This window comes from Chrysochloris asiatica, unplaced genomic scaffold (assembly GCF_000296735.1).
Source record: "Chrysochloris asiatica unplaced genomic scaffold, ChrAsi1.0 scaffold00087, whole genome shotgun sequence".
Classification (NCBI taxonomy): Eukaryota; Metazoa; Chordata; class Mammalia; order Afrosoricida; family Chrysochloridae; genus Chrysochloris; species Chrysochloris asiatica.
The window spans coordinates 6,969,947-6,989,571 of record NW_006408605.1 but is presented as its reverse complement, the minus strand read 5'-3'; the positions used below and the strand labels follow the sequence as shown (position 1 = coordinate 6,989,571).

Below are 19,625 nucleotides of genomic sequence, written 5' to 3'. Positions count from 1 at the left end.
GCTCAGACTGGGTAATGGGAGGCTGGGTCTGGATCCTGAGGGAAGGATGTTGGGTAAAAGATACAAGTTGGGAGGTTTGTGGGGGAACAATTTCTAGCCTGCCAAATGACTAAAATATCATCATGTTAGCATGGGAATCTGAACTGTGGGACATAGTCAACTAGAGCCATCAAACAGCAACAGCTATTAGGGATACATTTGAAAGGCAAGCCCATACAAAGGGTGTGGTAGAAGTGGCAGGAGGGGCAGCAGTCTCAGAAACATGTACTCAAATGGAGTGTTTACCCTCATTCCAGACAGCCAGGAAAGCAGCTTTTTGTCCCTAAAGACTAAGAAATTGTTTGTTTTCAACCAATCTAATGGGATGGGCGAGGTGTTGGGCAGGGAAAATGGTGAGAAAGTATATGACTTTGTACAAGGGTGACTCAGGGTGGGGATCCATCAGTCTGGCAAGGACTATGATGCTCATTTTTCAGGAAAGTGAAGCTGTTAATTAGGAAGGAACACACACACATGCATTCTCTTTTTGAGAAAAATTTGAACTTTGTTGAATACTCAGTTCAATATGTTGTTGTTGTAAGTGCTGTCGAGTCGGGTTCGACTCATAGCAACCCTGCAAAGAGTTTCTGAGGAGCAGCTGGTGAATTTGAACCTCAGGCCTCCCGGTTCAAGCGGACTTTGCAGTCCAGCGCATTAACCAACGGTGCCATACCAGGACTCCCAGTTTGATCTATCAGGATATGAAATTTGAGGGAAAAAACAGAGTTTTATGCATAACAAACTCTTAGTTACAAAGAATCAGTGAATGCCCTGTACTGGTTACTTGATTGTTTTGGCTGGTGAAATATTTTATTAATAAAATTATCATCATAATTTCTTAAGACTCTGAGTATGATGCACACTGATTCATGAATCAATGTACGACAAGTGACATCAAAAACCTAACAGAATAGACGAGTGCAAAAAAAAAAAAACTAAACAGAACTTGATGGCAACTCTTTTGGACAGTTCAAAAGTTGCTTTACTATGTTGCAGGGTTCTCTGGGTTTTGATTCCCACCATCAGATTGCACTGCACAGGACCAGGCAGGGAAAAGGTTTTGGTTATTTGGGTTTTTTGACTGCTTGGATTTTAGATAAATATATCTTGTTGTTAAGTGCCATCGAGTTCGGTTCCAACCTATAGCAACCCTGTGCAGGGTTTCCCGGTGAACTTAAACTGCTGACCTTGCAGATCAAGCCAACTTTGCATTCCAGTGCATTAACCCACAGCACCACAAACCTTGTCAGTATGAGTAGTAGAATGGAGAGTCTCAAGAATACCAGATAATGTTTGTAGGTAGAGGGAAAGGTCCTGGCCTTATTCCAGTCAGTCCTGTTGCTCCAACTTGCCCCATAACCTTCAGTGTTAAATTAGATGTTCAAAGGATTCTTAGGGAGGCCAGGCTGTAGGTATGCTTGGAGTGTCCAGGCTGGTGACTTCATCCCCCTCTCTACTCAGACTCAGACCTCTGCTTGAAGTTCACCATGCTGTGCACTGTGAATGCCAAGTGTGACCGACTGCGCAAGGCCTACGGGGAGGCATGCTCAGGACCCCACTGTCAGCATCATGTCTGTCGTGAGCAGCTAAGGGCCTTCTTCGAGAAGGCGCCTGAGCCTCTTGCACAGGGCCTGCTGCTGTGCCCATGTGCACCTGGAGACCGAGGCTGCGGGGAGCGCAGGCGCAACACCATCGCCCCCAGCTGTGCACTGCCTTCTGAGGTACCCAACTGCTTGGAGCTCCGTCGCACCTGCCTCTCTGAGCCGCTCTGCAGGTGAGGGGTGCGGGTGGACCCTGGTAGTAAAGGATGTGGTGCACCCTTGAGTGCTCCCTTGCCTGTACAAGGTTGGGTCGACACAACCCACCCTTAGGAACTGACTTCTTCACCTGGGTATTTTCTGAAGTCATCTTCTCAAACTTAACCCTTTTTTCTCCTTTATGTAAAAACTTGAAAATACCAGACCGTACCAAAAATATTACTTAAAAATTCCATCACCTGAAGATAACTCACTGAACTTTTGGGGACATTTCCTTTTGTTTTTGTTTTTATATATAGATAGCAAAACCATACATTTTAGAAATATGTTTTAATCTTCTTTCACTTCTGTTATATATCTCATGAGCATTTTCTTGTACAGATAGTATGGGGTAGTGGTAAAAACTCAAGCTCTGAAGTCAGATGTGAGTTTAAATCCTGGGTCTATGTAACCTGTGGCATTGTAGAATTAGCACTGGACAGCTAACTGAAAGATCGGTGGTTCACACTCACTAGTAGCTTCTTGAAAACCCTATACAGGCTCTCTATGAGTCAGAACCAACTTGATGGCACCTACCAACAACAATATGACCTTTACTTAAGATTCTATCACCTAACCTAAAAAGTCATCATTTAACTTAAGATTCCCTTTAATTTAGAATAATAATGCAGAGCTCTGGTAGCGTAGTGGTTACGAATCGGACTGCGAACCTTAAGGTCAGCGGTTTGAAACTACCAGCCGCTCCGCGGGAGAAAGATGAGGCTTTCTACTCCCGTAAAGATTTACACCCTCGGAAACCCTGTACAGGGTCGCTATGGGTCGGACCCGACTCGATGGCACTCAACAACAACAACAACAACAATGCAGAACTCATGGGATTCCAGTCAAAGTTAAATAAAATAATTTACATAAACTGCTTATCTTATGGGTGCAGAGTAAGCACTCAGTAAAGGGTACCCATTGCTGTGGAGTGGATTCCAACTCATTGCAACCCGATGTTGTTGTCATTGTTAAGTGCTATCGAGTCAGTGCCAATCCATAGCTACCCTGTATAGGGTTGCTGAGGTGAGGCTGGTGATCTTGAACCACCAACCTTGCATATCAAATAAGCTTTGCAGTACAGTGCATTAGCCCACAGAGCCACACCAGGGCTCCAGGGCAGAGCAAAACTTCCCCCTAGGATTTCCAAGACTTTAATCTCCTGGTGTGGCACTGTTGGATAAGCATTCTAATGCTAACCACAAAGTTGGTGGTTCAAACCCACCAGCTGGTCCTTGGAAATCCTATACAATGTCATTATGAATTGGAACCTACTTGATGGCACTTAACAGCAATCTTAGCAGAAGGAGGCCTGGTGGTGCTAACCAAGAAGTCAGTGGTTTGAACTCACCAGTAGCTTCACGGGGGAAAGATGTGGCAGTCTGTTTTTAGAAGCCCGAGGAGCTCTGGTAGCGTAGTGGTTACGAATCGGGCTGCGAACTGTAAGGTCAGCAGTTCAAAACTACCAGCTGCTCCATGGGAGAAAGATGAGGCTTTTGGTTCCTGTAAAGATTTACAGCCTCGGAAATCCTGTTCAGGGTCGCTATGAGTTGGAACCGACTCCATGGCACAACAACAACAAGAACCAATAGATCTGTTGTATTTCTTCTATTGGAAGAAATGAAGCCAGAGTGCTCCTTGGAGGCCAAGATAGCCAAACTTCATCTCTCATACTTCGGACATATTGTCAGGAAGGGTCAGTTGCTGGAGAAGGATATCATGTTTGGTAAGGTGGAGGGTCAGAGAAAAAGAAGAAGACCCCCAATGAGATGGATTGGCCAAGTGGCAGAATTGATGGACTCCAGCGTGGCAACAGTAGTGAGGTTGGCCCAGGATCGGGCAGTGTTTCATTTTGCTGTGCATAATAAGGTCGCTATGAGTTGGTGCTGACTCAGTGGCACCTAAGAACAACAACAATGTGTTATAGGGTTGTTATACATTGGATTCCACTCAACATCTTTATGAGAGCAGATTGTTACATCTTTCTTCAGCAGAGCAGCTTGGTGGGTTTAAACAGCCAACCCTTACATTAGCAGTCAAGTGCTTTAACGTGGCACTATGAGGGCTGCTTCAGTAAATGGTGCTGTTTGTTTTTTTATTTATTGTACTTGATTTTTAAATGTCTACATTGTATTCTGCTGTATGTAAAGTATTCACTTATTTAGTCATTCCTTCATTGTTGGGTTGCCTTTAGTTCTTTATTACTATAAATAATGCTGCAATAAATACCACTTTTGTTTATTAATCTTTGTTCACATCTCTAATAATTACTTGGAGTCTTGGTGTGGTGCTGCGGGATCATGCACTGGATCAAAAGGTAGGTTTGAACTGCAAGGTTGATGGTTCAAACTCACCAGCCGCTCCTCAGAAACTCTATACGGGGTCACTAGGAGTCAGAACCTACTCAACAGCACTTTACAACAGCAACAACAATTATTACTTAGGACATGTTGCTTACAAGTGCCATTGTTAGATCAAATGTTAGGAAGAAGTGTTTGGCACATATTCTTTAACAAATTTGAAATTCCAATCTGGTTTTCTCTTGCCTTCCCAGGGCAAAATACCAAATTGAAGTTATCATCCATTCAAGTGGCAGTTGTTTACAATGAGAGTCAAGCAGCTTTGTTCTACCACTTACTTTACTTATTATACAGTGAGTACTAATAACAACAACAACAACAATATCTAGCTCTGGTAGCGTAGTGGTTATGAATCGGGCTGCGAACCGTAAGGTCAGCAGTTTGAAATGACCAGCTTTTCCGCTGGAGAAAGATGAGGCTTTCTGCTTCCATAAAGATTTACAGCCTCGGCAACCCTATATAGGGTCACCATGGGTTGGAACCAAGTCCATGGCACACAGCCATCCATCCATCTATGCTAAATGCTGTACATCTATGATCTTATTTCATCCTCACAAAAATCCTATGAGGTAGTGCTATTATCCTCTAATTTTTTCATAGTTGAGCAAACTGAAGTTAAATAAATCGCCCAAGGTCTCCTAACTAGGGATTATGAAGCCCAAATTCAATATTATATATTGTAGGAACTGGTGTGATAGGGCATTTAATTGTGACACTGAATCCTGGCCACCTTCGCTCAGGAGGAGGTCCTGGGCCTGGCTCTGATGGCAGAGAAGGATTTGCATGGGCAGGCCTTCGAAAGGGCAGCAAAGGTACAGTCTGCAGACTAGACACTCAGTGGGGACTCTGGACATTTTCTTTCTTCCAGATCACGTTTGGCAGATTTTCAGACTCATTGCCATCCCTTGGATATCCTAAGGACCTGTGAGACAGAGCAGTCCAGATGTCTGCGAGCATACATGGGAATGATTGGTAAGTCTAGGGGGTAGGTATAGGGAACCCCCAGTCTGGGTGAGAATACTCTGGAGACTGAACCCAGAAGGAGTGCTCCTGAGATGGGTAGAAGATGGTGGGAGTGAAAGCTTGGGTTAGCGCAGGCACTCCAAACACCTTTCCCTTTTCTCCCCATAGGGACTGCCATGACTCCCAACTTTGTCAGTGACATCAACACCAGTGTCACCTTAAGTTGTACCTGCCGTGGCAGTGGCAACCTCCAGGAGGAATGTGAGCGGCTGGAAGGGTCCTTCTCCCATAACTCCTGCCTCAGTGAGTTCGGTCTGCCGGCTCCCAGGCCCCATGACTGTGTTACCTGAACCAAAGGGGGTTGGGAGAAGGGTCAAGTATGTGATCCACACTGGTTCCATCCATCTCCTGCAGACAAAACAGTCCCCTCAGTAAAGGTCCCAGCCTGCACCTTAATTCCTTTCCATACTTTCTGAGTGACCCACCCCCACCCCAGGCTTTCTGTTCAACCTGAGTTGGCCCAAGGGACTCTTCCTAGCCCAAGGAAAAGCAAGCAGAATAAGGCAATATCCCATCTCCTCCCACCTCCTGCCTACATCTAAAGGTCCTTTGGTATTCCCTTTCCTTCCTTGAGACCCTGAGAAGTTCCCAACAACGACTCCCTTACAGTCTGCTTTCTTTCCTCTCCTCAGAGGAGGCCATTGCAGCAAAGATGCATTTTCACAGCCAACTCTTATCCAATGATGGGACAGGCCTTACCTACTCTGTGATGAAGCACCAGGTAGGGCCTCCTCTATTCCACCCCTCCATACCAGATGAAGAAAACCCAAACAAGTCAGAAAGGGGATGGAGAGGGGTGACCTCCTTGTCACAAATACTCTAAAATACTGATAGTATTCAGGAGAGGGGGCAGGTCTTGACTGAGGCTGAGGGGGTAAAGTGGGTAGTCAGCAGGGTCCCCTAGGCTGACTCTATTCTATTTCTTCCACAGAATAAAAATCCTGCTCAGAGACCACAGCCTTGGGTGCCCTCTCTTTTCTCCTGTACACTGTTGCTGACTCTGCTCCTGAGATCCTGGTAGTTGACGTCTCTAAGAGCCCTCTTCCCCTCCACCAAACGCAGCCTACAAAGTCTGAGGAAAGGACAGCCTCAGGAAGAAAATGCAATGCACTGTGAGGCAAACCTGACTCCACCCCACCCATCCAATTGACTTTTGATGAGGCCATTTAAAAGCTAGGGGTTGTTGACTTCCAGGTCCTTACTGGCTGGGTTCTCATTCCTTCCACTCCACCTCTACTTTAGGACTTGGTGACACCACCATTTAGCCATATACTCTGGTAGTGATAAGTTCTACCAGGCCCTTTCTTGATCCCTTCCTCCTGTCCACTAAGCTCACCTAGAGAGGAAACACTTTGCCATCTAACAAATCAGTCACTCTCTAATGCATTACAAGCAGGCAGGACTGGGTGATGTTCTAAGGAAGACTAGAAAGACATTTCCCATCATGAAGAAGATTGAAGCAAGACTGGGCCCTTCCTCCCACATCTTCTTCCTGACCACATGGATCTCTCTGAATTTGGAATGGGAACTTTCTGATTTCACTGCTCTGCCCAGAAGCATCTGAGCCTTGCTTTCTTTATTCCTGCTACTGCTCCAAAGTTCCCGTATGCGCTTGGATCATGATTAAATATTTTGACTGAAAACTCCCCCCCCCCCCATTTCTCACATTGTAGATAACTAGGAAATAACATACAGACCTAGGAGTGTTACAGACAAAAGATTAGATAACCAGGATGCAGAGGAACCCTACCAACAGGTCTCCACCTCTATGTGTACTTAACATGGAGTTGACAGAAAAATGGTTTATATGAGGCTGTAGGCTTAGTATCTGAGACAGCTCCAATTATTTTTGGCACACTGTGCAATGTCTGCCACAGCAGCTGGTAGCAAGGCTTCTCCATCAACCATAGCATTAATCAAGTATCTATGTGTGTTACTTGTCTGTCAGACCATAATGGGGACCAGAGGCAAGAATAGACTGATCCTTGATCTCAGGGAATTTGTAAGACTGTTGAGATAAGGAAACACATTGGTGTGTCTTTCTAAGACAAGCACTGTATGGCAAATCACAAGGAATGAACTCCTTGGAATTGACTCAACAGCATAACAACAACAAGCCATGTAAAGTAGATGGAAGAATGTATTTACAGAGCTGAGGACATTTGTCTAGTAATGTTCTTATTCTTTTAATAAGCATCTGTTGAATGCTAACTTTGCTGGACACAGGCGATTCCAAGGTAACTCAGGTCTTATTTTCAAACCTTTCATGCTGGCAGAGCCGGGAAACTGACAAGATAGTTAAGAAGTGCAATGCAATAATGGTAAGTGCTATGCCCCATTCAAGGAGCTCTGGTAGTGTAGTGGTTACGAGCCAGGCTGCCAACCTCAAGGTCAGCAGTTCAAAACTAAAAGATGAGGTGTTCTGCTCCCACAAAGATTTACAGCCTCGGAAACCCTGTGCAGGGTCACCATGAGTTGGAACCCACTCCACGGTACTTAACAACAACAACATGCCCCATTCAGTGAGCTCCTACTATGTGCCAAGTATTTTAATGCATTTATTCATTTAATCCTTCAGCAATGTATGACCCTAGTATAACCTCTGTTCTGGTCCAGAATCTACATCAGTAATATGAAAAGGTACAAAACCCACCTTATAATGAGATAATCCATGTAAAAACATTGTGTTTGGCACATAGCAGGAATTCAAAAGAACTAGCAATTATATGATTTTTGTAGAGAATTTGGACAGCATGTTGTTGTTTTTGTTAAGTGCTGTTGAGTTGGTTCCGACCCATAGTGACCCTGTAAAGAGTTTCTGAGGCTGTAAATCTCTACAGGAACAGAAAGCCTTCCTTATCTTTCTCCCGCAGAGCATCTGGTAGTTTCAAACTGCTGGCCTTAATGTTTGCAGCCTGATTCTTAACCACTATGCTACCAGAGCTCCTTTTGGACAGCATAGGCAACGCTAAAAAAGAAAGCAGACAGACAATCCCAGGACCATCACAAAAGAACGTGAGTGGAGCGTGAGATCCCTACCTGAAAAAGTGGCGACAGCCAGAGGCGGCAACATGGAGAGACAGAGCAACTGTGGACTTCTAGGCCCATGGACTGAGTAAACCTGTGTGCCTATGGGCAGGATATAGCTTGTAGAATGTGCCCTCTGGGCATTCACAGACTGGCTAAAATAGCTTTGTAGCACTTGTCTGAGCAGGGCAGAGAGCATGGGACCACATGGCCGAGAGGCCAAAAACAAGACTGAGGCATGCTTGCAGTATTGCAGACAAGAGGCATTCCTGATTGGAAAACCCTGCATCCTGAATTGTTTCTGATTCCTGAATTGTGTCCTGTTCATTTCTCTAATAAACCCCATGGAACTGAAAAGAAAAAAAAAAAAAAAAAGATACGAAAGCAGAGATATTTGAAATCCCACCACCCAGGGACAACCACTGTAAGTTCCAGTCTATTCCCTACTCATCTGTGCACATTAGGACAAGTGGCTTTACATAAGAAGAGCCCTGAGGGTTCAGTGGTTAAACTCTCAGTTTCTAACCCACAAGGTCTGTGGTTTGATCCTAGCAGCCACTCTGCAGGAGAAAGATGTGGCAGTTGATTTCATAAAGATTACAGCCTTGGAAATCCTCTGGGGCAGTTCTACTCTGTCCTATGGGGTCACTTTGAGTCAAAATCTACTCAAGGACAATAAGTGTGTGTGTGTTTAGGGAGTGGGGGTGTGGCTGGGAGAGTCACACACTACATCACAGAGTAAAGATATCACAGATATCCTTCATCATCCTTGAGTAGAGCTTGAGCTGCATCATCCCTTTTATCAGCTGAATACATGGACTAGTGTGAATGTATCTGTTTATTTAACCAGTCCATGTGGATGAATAAGGAACTCCAGTGGTGCAGTGGTTAAGTGCTTTGCTGCTAACCAAAGTGTTGGTGATTTGAATCCACCAGATGCTCTATAGAAGAAAAATGTGGCTGTTTGCTCCCTTAAAGATTGCAGTCTTGGAAACCTTATGTTTGTCTTACAGAGCCAACTCTATGGCAGTAAGTTTTTTTATATTGATGAGTATTTAGTAGTCTCTCATTTCTGAAGGCGCTCTGGTAGCGTAGTGGTTATGAATTGGGCTGTGAACTGCAAGGTCAGCAGTTCGAAACTACCAGCTGCTCCGCAGGAGAAAGATGAGGCTTTCTGCTCCCATAAAGACTTACAGCCTCAGAAACCCTGTACAGGGTTGCTATGAATCGGAACCGACTCCACAGCACATAACCACCACCATTTTCTCTGAGTCAAGTGTTAGGCAGTGAGGGTGTAAGAGGAGCTACCAGAGTAGTGAGTAAAGTAGGTGAGCCTCTCTCTCTACATTTTTGTATCCCCATAGTCCACTCTGCCCCAGGAAATGCTCGGCCAAACTGTTTCTCTGCAAACTCCAGTGGAGCATTGGATGCACCTTCCCTCTTCTTCCCCTCCCAGTAAGATCTCTGAGCAGTCATAGCATCTCCATTTGCCTTGGTTCCATTAGCCTGAGGCTGGGGGTGTGAATGGTACAGTCATTCCTTGCTAAGTGCTTGAATTAGACTAATAGGTCATCTGCGCTTTTCTCTGAAGAAAGTCCAAATTCCTGGTAAACAACCAGACCACTCTCCCAGTTCAGGGCCCAGAGCCAAGATCCAGGGTGGGGGTGTAGTGGCTGGACTGAAGCTTTTAATGGCATCCTGGCTGGCTGGGATGGTTAATGCCATTAGACTAGCTTCTGGGTATCAAGGTAGGCAGGGTTGCTGGCAGCAGTGGTAAGTGCAGAGTATTAAATTACAGGCCTCCACATGATTGGGACGGAGCAGACTATCTTTTAAACTGCTATCTTCAAATTCACTCAATCATTCATCATTCATTCATCAAACCTTGAGCAAGCAGTTATTTTGGACCAGGATATGAGGTTTTTTTTTTTTTCCGGTCATGAATATTCTAAAAAGGGACAAGATCTGTACCTGCCCACTCATAAGCTATCATTTTGGCAAAAGGGTCATCCAGGACTCAGGCTGCTGGGACCTAAGTTACAGCAGTTAGCATGCTTCAGTTAGCTTAGTTAATTATAACACCCAGCTGTGCAACATTGGGAAACATTCTTCACCTCTCTGAGCCCTCCATCCCCACCCTATCTGTACAGTAGGGATGCCAATAGGAATCTCTAGCTTAAAGGGTTATGTGTTTTGTTTTATGAACACATCTGCAATTTATTGTCAATATCTAATAATGTTTACATCTGTTCTAATTATTTTAGCTGACAATATTGTGGCTTCCTGTTCTAAAGTTTATAAGCATAAAGAATTTACACTTGTTTTTATCTTGGTGTAAATTTAAGTCAGTTCCGACTCATAACACCCCTGCACAGGGTTACTGAGGAGTGGCTGGTGAATCTGAACCACCAACTCTGTGGTTCAAACTGACCTTGTGGTCCAGGGCATTATCCCACAGTACCACATAAAACAAACTCATAGGGTTGTTTTGAGGACTGGAAATAAACAATAACATCTAACATGGTGTCTGATAAAAGATCAATGCTCAGTAAGTGACTTTGTAGGATAAACAGGACCCACCAACCACTCTTTGGGAAAAAGAGGACATTTTTTGCTCCCGTAAAAATATATAGTCTATACAATGTCACTATGAGTCAGAATTGATTTGCTAGTAGTGAGTTATCATTATTATTTGTGTGGTGCAAATGTTTAAGCACATAGTTATTAATCAAGAGGTTGGCAACTTGTTCCTCTAACTCTTAGATCCTGGGAAGAAAGAAATTTTACTACTCTAGGGCTTGCTAGATTTCTGGTCCTGTCAGTTGAAGAGCAAGGCAAAGCATTTCCTCTTCCCCTCTACATTCCATTCTGATCAACAATCACAGGCTTTTCCCCTCCTTCCTCTCTGGGGATGTCTGATTCTCAGAAATTCCAATCTCTTTACAAGGTCTCTTATTCCTCTTTAGAGGAAGTCTGTTCAAACCTAGAATCTATGTGATGATCAAATAAAATTTCACTTTCAGGTATTGAGCTGGTCAAGTTCAAATGTAAGTTACTGTGGTTAAGGAGTTCTGGTGATTCTATAGGGTAAACACTGGACTGCTAACTACATTGTCTGTTGTTCAAACCCACCAGCTCCTATCCAGGAAAAAGAGGAGGCTTTCTGTTCCTCTTAAGATTTACAGTCTTGGAAGTCCTACACAGAGTCACTATGAGTCAGAATGGACTTGATGATAGTGGATTTGGGTTTTGGTTTGGTGTTAGAGAAGTGAGGTAGAGAGAAGACAAAAATAATGATAGTTACCGAAAGCTGTTCTATGAGAAAAAGGACCCCAAATTCAAGCATATTTTATAGCAACCCCTTTATTAAGCCTTTAGCAGGAAAAAGACAAATCATCTGGATGAGAGAACTCATCAGCATGAGGCCACAATGGTGTCCAAAGGATTCAGTCTATGTGGCTAATTAGGGACAATAGAAAACAAAAGAAATCATCACAAAATCATGATAGCTGTTGTTGTTCAGTTGCCAGCGAGTCAGTTATGACTCATATCTACCCTGTATACGGTTTCTAAGGAGTGACTGGTGGGTTTAAACCTTTGACCTTGTGATTTGCAGTCCAGTGCTTATTCAACAGCACCGCACCAGGACTCCAAATCATCATTAATGACAGATTATTTCAACAGTATAGGAGTCAGTACTACCAAAGGGCCATGTTTGGGATGCTTGCACAATTGCAGATTAGAAAAGCCTACAGGTTTGGTCCTGGAGCCCCTCAACTACAAAGCTACTTGGTGATCAGGGTAATTACTCCTGATCACAAGGCCCTGAGTCATGCCTATAGGTACCCTAATTCCACATAATACATATCTGTAAATCATTAAACCAGGCAAGTTCCTTGAGGCTAAGATCTCCCTTTCTTGGGCTGGTCCTGGAGGTAATGCAATCTACTTGCACAATGGACTGTGAACCACAAGGCAGCAGTTCAAACCCACCAAAGCACCTCAGAAACCCTGTACAGGGTTGCTACAAATCAGAACCAACTCACTCGATGACACTTAACAACAGCAACAATTTTCACACATAGGTTGTCTGAGGCCACATTGCCATTACTGATCAGAAAGAACTCCAATGGAGGTTGAATTTTGGAGTTAGAGTTCCCACTGTAAGCCACAGTCTTCCATAAACCAAATGCTTTAGAATTTGAGCTCTAATGCAGAGTTTAATTAATGTGTATAAGGCACCATGCTAATGGTTTAATGAATATTGCCTCATTTCATTTTCATAACTACCCTATTTTATTTCCCCCATTTTATAAGGGGGCTTAGTGAGGCTAGGAATTATGGTGAGGCGCTGTGGGTTAATGCGCTGGACTGCAAGGTCAGTTTGAACTGCAAGGTCAGTGGTTTGAACTCATCAGCCGCTACTCAGAAACTCTAAACAGGGAATTGACTCAACAGCACTTAACAATAACGTGAGTCCCGTGTTGGAAATGGCTGAGGCGGGGGTGACGTCTGCCTCTGGATACCAGCAACAGTTGGCCCAGAGGAAAGGACAGCCTACAGGCTTGGCTTTTATGACCTTCAGCTCAGTTTGCTTAGCTAGGCATCCTGTTATTCTGTTAGCACTGCCGTTCTAATCAGTGTTCCAGCTATCTACCACAAGTTACAGTTTTTCTGATGAAGTTCTGCTTACTGCATGCTCCTTCAGCACAAAATGTTCCTGCACTCCTAACCCTCCCCCAAGCACCTCCCCTTGGATGTGTATAAAATAAACTCACGACACTAGGTCTGGATTGCAGTATCTCCATCAGAGTGCTGTATCCCACCTGGTCCCAACTTTACTTATTTTACTTGTGTCTTCCTTTTATTTCTGATCTCCGGTTGCCCCTACTCAGGTTTAATCTCTCTGTGTGACAGTCCAGGGTTACAGAACTAACAAGTGACTAGTCCAGAATTCAAACCTCAATCTTGCTGTCAGGCTCAATCTCTAATCCACACTGCATGTGTCTAGTGTTGGGGCTCATCCACATGTACTAAATTACAATAGAGGCCAAGATGAGGGTGTCAGGTCAGAGGGAACTCTTTCAGACTATAGGGATAGTTTCCTGGAAGAGAAGGAATTTGAGCTGGACTTTGAAGAACAAGTAGGGTATATTAGGCAGAAATGGAAAAAGGGCATCCCAGGTCCAGGGATCATGGTGAGCAAACACAAGACGGGGGACATGACATGTCTTCAGTGATTGAAGTTCGCAGAGACAGAGGTCTTCCTGTTGCTCATCCTCCTCCTCTGAGGACATAACTGGCAGCAGAGCTGTAGGAGCAGTTAGAGAATTGGCATGCAGAATTCCAGACTGGTATGCTTGGCATCTGTGACTCTGGGCAACTCCATGGCCCCTTGACTACATCTTGGGGCAGAGGTCAGTGTGTGTGGGTGAAAGGATGAAGCAGGCCTGTGTCTGGGCAGGGAATAGTGACAAACAGGAAGGGAGAGACTATCCCCCATAGAATGATACCAACAAATAGTCCTTCCCAGTGCTGACCCTGCTACTGGTTGCTGTGGTCAGCTGAAATGTCAGGACATTTGTTCTAGGGCCTGTTGTTGCCAGACTTTGCTTGGCTTTGGATTCTCACTGGAGGCTTCTCCATGCTGACAGCCTACTGTGGACTGGATAGGGCAAGCAGTGGATTGGCACAGTGATGGAGACAGGCTCTTAGCAAGCTCACTGTTTTGTAGAGGAGTCAGATAGACAAATAATAGTGAGAGCCATCATTATTTGAGGACTTGGTGTGTGTCAAACACTGTGAAGAACTTTACACAGGTATCATTTTAAAAAATTGAGCCTTACACTATAAAACATAATTGAAAACACATAAACAGAAGACAAAATAGATGTGCACTAAAGGATTTCACCAAAAGTAAAAAGAGAACCCACAGACGGAGAAAAAAATGTTTGGCAATGACATATCAAACAAATGGACTACTCTCTAAAATTTATAGATCACTTCAACATCTCAACAAAAGACAAACAATTCAATTAAAAAATGATCCAAGCGGGGAGCCTTCAAGGCAAGCAATCAAGTCCCTTTAGGGCAAACCCCACTCCAAGACTGAAACTCAAAGGGAAAACATGAGCAGTCATGTAAGCTTGCTGGCAACCATGTTGGTCTACTGGTGAGTGGAAGAGGGTGAAAGGCAGCAATGAAGAAATGGGCTGAGTTCAACCATAGTCCATTGACTTCTGTTAACCTGGAGATGAGAGAGAGAAGGGGAAGGGCTGGTTGGTCCAAAGTGTGGTTAGACCTTGGGACTCCTGAGCCCATGAACAAGGACATAGCCATGGAGAGCTAGAGCTGAGAGTGAAGCATCTAGTTGATATGAAGTGAGGGGAGATGCACAAGAATGCCCAAACTTGTATATAGTACACATTTGACCTAGCCTCAATGGTTTGATAATCAGAACTCAACTAGAGGAAGATTTAAAAAAAAAAAACACAACATTTTTGATAAAGGAAACAAGTGTAAATTGCTACAATTTAATGAACTTGACTTACACTTACGGATGTAGTAGCTCAAAATACCAACTAAGAGGGAAGGAGTTTTCACATCAAGCATCAACCCTATCCCCTCTGTTTACAGGGTTGATAGAAGGGCAACTTAGACATTGGCTACCTAAAATGAGGGGGCGATAAAGGCAGGAAGTAACTGGCTTACAGTTTTCAAGAGGGAGTTTAGTTGCAGAGTGTGTGGGGAAGAGTAGAGTCCCCACAGAATAGTTTTCATCTTGTCTAGATGGGTTTGGTAAAAAGAGATGGTGGTAAGATTCTTATGATTCAATAGTGAGTAATTGTTACCATGACTAATTGCAACTGTCACAACTGTAAAGGTAGGAGTTTTGTGACAAAAACAGGGGAGTAGTTAATCTTACAGTTCAGGAACAGAGGACCCTATCAAGGGAGAAGAGCATGAGCAGAATGTGGGACCCTATCCAGAGAGCCAGTGACACCAGAGATGGAGGCAGAGATGGGGACATGAAGAGAGAGAGCAGCTGAGGACTCTAGACTAATGGAAAGAGAAAGACTGAGTGCTGGCGGACAGGAGGCAGGCTTACCGAATGTGCACTTTGGTTGTTTAAATGATTATATATTCCTGAGTGTTTTTGTGTACATTAGCTTCCCCCTCCCCAGCCAAAAACAAAAACAAAAAACAGAGGGAATAGAAGCAAATACTGTTGAATGATGATGCACGGAGGAGATTGTAGTCATTACAATGAAATGATGAGTGTAAAACTGATGTTCTCCCATGTAAACTATCACTCAATTCACAATAAAAACTTAAAAAGAAAAAAAAAATTTCACCAAAGACATTCAGGCGGTCAAAAAAAAAAAAAAATGAAGAAATGCTTGCAATCGTTAGCCATTGTTGTTGTTAAGTGTTGTCGAGTCGGTTCTGACTTATAACAACCCTGTATAAGGTTTCCAAGGAGAAGCTGGTGGATTTGAACTGCCAACCTTGTGGTTAGCAGTCCAGTGCTTACTCAACAGCACCAGACCAGGACACCAATGTATATCAAATAGAAGGGATTGTTGTTGTTGTTGTTAAGTGCTGTTGAGTCGAGTCTGACCCATAGCGACCCTGTATAGGGTTTCCAAAGAGCACCTGGTGAGCTTGAGCTTGCAGTTCCAACGGCTTTGCAATCTGGCGCATTAATCCACTAGAAGGGATTAAAGGTATGAAAACAAAGTCCTCAATCAAGGTTCTTTGCTTACTTGGTACACAAGTCCTCTTAGGTTCTGATGGAATGCTTGAGACAGGATTAATACTCATGGAGCTGCAATTACCAAAGCTTGGAAATGAAAGACCAAAGAAAGGTCATAGGTGCTCAGAAGTAGAGATAGTGGTGAAAGTGAAGATATGGGAACCATCACTAACTTACAAAAGCAAAAATTTCCAATGTCTACATTCAGGAAAATGCCCACTCAGAGTAATGAAAGGGTCACTGAGAGGGCTCTTGGAGGCATGGTGCTGACTGAAAAGTACCTGCTTTTTCTCCAACTCAGAAACCAGAAATCAAATTGTGTAGACATGAAGACTTACTTTCTTTTGTCGGTTATGGATTTTCTTCACATGCCCAGGTCCCATTCTTGGCTTGTTCCCATCTCCACTTCTCAGTAATGATGGCCAGAGGCAAATCAAGAGGAGCCCAGAACATAGGGATTGGTTGAACTCAACGTGTTCTTTCAGCTTCTGGTTGACAAGCTAAAAATGATAAGTAAGTTATTGACTGTTTTAGCATCCAAGTTCAGGTCCACTTGGAACTTAGCCATCCTTGGGTTCAGGTAAAGAATAGCTCTCAGGTGGGGCTCCTGTTCTTTGATCTTGGACACCAAATTCCCCAGTGATAATCTGAGTTCATGCCTATTGTTGTTGTTAAGGGCTGTTGAGTCAATTCTGACTCATAACAACCCTGTATAGGGTTTCTAAGAAGCAACAGGTAGGTTTGAACCCTTGACCTTGAGGTAAGCAGTCCAGTGCTTATCCTACAGTGCCACACCAAGTTTTCTCATAAGCCATTGTTGCTGTTGTTAAGAACCAGTGAGTCCGTTTTGACTCATAGCTACCCTGTAGAGGGTTTCTGAGGAGTGGTTGTTGGGTTTGAACTGCCGACCTTGTGGTTAGTAGTCCTGTGCTTATCCCATAGTGGCACACCATGACTCCATTTGTTGCTGTTGTTAAGTGCCTTTGAGTCAGTTCTGACTCATAGTGACCCGGTATAGTGTTTCCAAGGAGCATTGGTGAGTTTGAACCACCAACTTTGTGGCTGAAACTGACCTTATGGTTCACTGCTTTATCCTACAGAACTTCAGGACTCCATTGTTGTTGTTGTTATGTGCCGTGGAGTCAGTTCTGACTCATAGCAACCCTGTACAGGGTTTCCAATGCTGTAAATCTTTATGGGAGGAGAAAGCCTCATCTTTCTTCCATGGAACAGGTGGTAGTTTCAAACTGCCGACCCTGAGGATAGCAGCCTGATTCGTAACCACTACGCAAAACAACAATGAGATATCATCCTACTCCAACATTAATAGCAAAGTCCAGAAAAACAGAAAACAGCAAATGCTGCTGAGAGTGTGAAGAGAGTGGAACCCTTCTACACTGCTGGTGGGACTATAAAATGATAGAACCACTGTGGAAAATAGTATGGTGCTTCCTCAAAAAGTTGGAAATAGAGTACTGTATGACTCAGTAATTGCTCTACTTGGCATATATCCTCAAGAAATAAGAACCATAGCACAAATAAATAGATGAATACCCATGTTCATTGCAAACAAAATGAAGTCTTTGACAAGTTCAATTTTTTTCTCCATTCATCATGATGTTACTTATTGGTTCAGCGGTGAGGATTTTTGTTTTCTTTACATTGAGGTGCAACCCATCCTGAAGCCTGTGGTCTTTGATCTTCATCAGTAATTTAAATCCTCTTCACTTTCATCAAACGAGGTTTTTTCATCTGCATATCGCAGGTTGTTAATGTGTCTTCCTTCAATTCTGATGTCACATTCTTCTTTCTATAATCAGTTTCTCAGATTATTTGCTCAGCATACAGAATGACACACACCTTTCCTGATTTTAAGCCATTCAGTGTCCTCTTGTTCTGTTCAAACAACTGTCTCTTGATCTTTGTACAGGTTCTTCATGAGCACAATTAAGTGTTCTGAAATACCCATTCTCTGCATTGTTGACTGTGCTTGGCATGGTCCACACAGTCAAAAGCCTTTACTTAGTCAATAATGCACATATAGAAACATCTTTCTAGAATTTTCTGCTTTCAGCCCAGATCCATCTGACATCAGCAATGATATCCCTTGTTCCATGTCCTCTTCTGAATTTGGCTTGAACCTATGGCAGTTCCCTGTCAGTGTATGTGTATGGTTGCAGCCATTTAAAAACAAACAAACAAACAAAACACTTAGGCACATATAATAATTCACACCACCAAAGAGCGCCTTCTACAACTCTGCCTCCTGGCCACCTTCTCTTAGTCCCTCTCTTCCCATGAATCTAGAGTCCTCAGCTGTTCCCTATCTCCATGTCCCCATCTCTGCTTCCATCTCTGGTGTCGCTGCTTCTCTGGATAAGGTCTCACATTCCGCTTGCACTCTTCACCCTTGATGGTCCTAGGGTCCTTTGTTTCTGGATTGTAAGATTACTCCCCAATTTTTGTTACAAAGCTTCTATCTTTACAATTGTGACAGTCGCAAATAGTCATGATAACTATTATTATTCATTATCTTTTATTATAATAACTATTATTATCGCAAATTATTCATTATTGAATCATAAGAATCTTACCCCATCCCTCTATCTCTCTCTCTTTTTTTTTCAGAGGAAGAGGCTTTGCTGCCTGCGGAGCATCAGTTGACTAATGTCCCAAATGCCAAGCTCCCCAAAATAGCTTTCATACTAGCTTTATATAGGATTACATAGGGCTGAGTGGTGAGACCACCGGGTTCCTTTCTCATTGGCGGTTCCTAGATAAGCGGATTTTTATGAAAACAAAAGCTGTTAGTTTCCTTTGTGTGTGACCTAGGCCTTAAGGTCTTATGGATATGTGTGGAGGCCCTCCTCCCTCATCCCCCCTTTTGAGACTCCATAACATAATTATTTGGAGTCCCCATCTCTTTTAACCAGACCCATCTAGACAAGATGAAAACTATTCAGTGGGGATTCTTTTTCTCCCTACACACTATTAAACTAAACTTCTTGAAACCTTGTAAGCCAGTCACTTCGTGTCTTTATCACCCCCTCATTTTAGGTAGCCAATGTCTAAGTTGCCCCTCCCTATCTACCTTGTGTACAGAGGGGATAGCATTGATACTTGATGTGAAGACTGTTTCCCTCTCTGTTGGTATTTTGAGCTACTACCTCCATGAGTATAGCTCAAGTTCATCAAATTGTAGCAGTTTACCCTTGTTTCCTTTATCAAAAATTTAAAAAAAAAATTGTGTGTGTGTGTGTGTCTTCCTGTAGTCGAGTTCTGATTATCAAGCAATCAAGGCTAGGTCAAATGGGTACTATATGCAACTTTGGGTGTTCTTGTGCATCTCCTCTCACTTCATATCAGCTGGATGCTTCACTCTCAACTCTAGCCCTCTGTGGCTATGTCCCTGTCAATAGGCTCAGGTGTCCTCAAGTCTCACCACATTTTGTACCAACCAGCCCTTCCTCTTCTCTCCATCATCTTCAGGTTAACAGGAGTCCATGGAACATGGCTGAACTCAGCCCATTTCTTCATTGCTGCCTTTCCCCGTCTTCCATTCACTAGTAGAACAATGTGGTCGCCAGAAAGCTTACATGCTTGCTCATGTGTTCCCTTTGAGTT

The 19,625-nt window shown here is 43.5% G+C and overlaps 1 protein-coding gene across 1 annotated transcript in view; it reads left to right on the top strand.

The window, feature by feature from the left end:
• Positions 1–6,239, top strand: part of GFRA3 (GDNF family receptor alpha 3) — a 34,139-nt gene extending 27,900 nt beyond the window's left edge. The window contains exons 3-7 of the mRNA XM_006866219.1: positions 1,501–1,813; positions 5,064–5,167; positions 5,327–5,461; positions 5,851–5,939; positions 6,150–6,239. Of these exons, the coding sequence (XP_006866281.1) occupies positions 1,501–1,813; positions 5,064–5,167; positions 5,327–5,461; positions 5,851–5,939; positions 6,150–6,239 (731 nt within the window). The remainder of the gene's footprint in view (positions 1–1,500; positions 1,814–5,063; positions 5,168–5,326; positions 5,462–5,850; positions 5,940–6,149) is intronic.
• Positions 6,240–19,625: the final 13,386 nt, after the last annotated feature.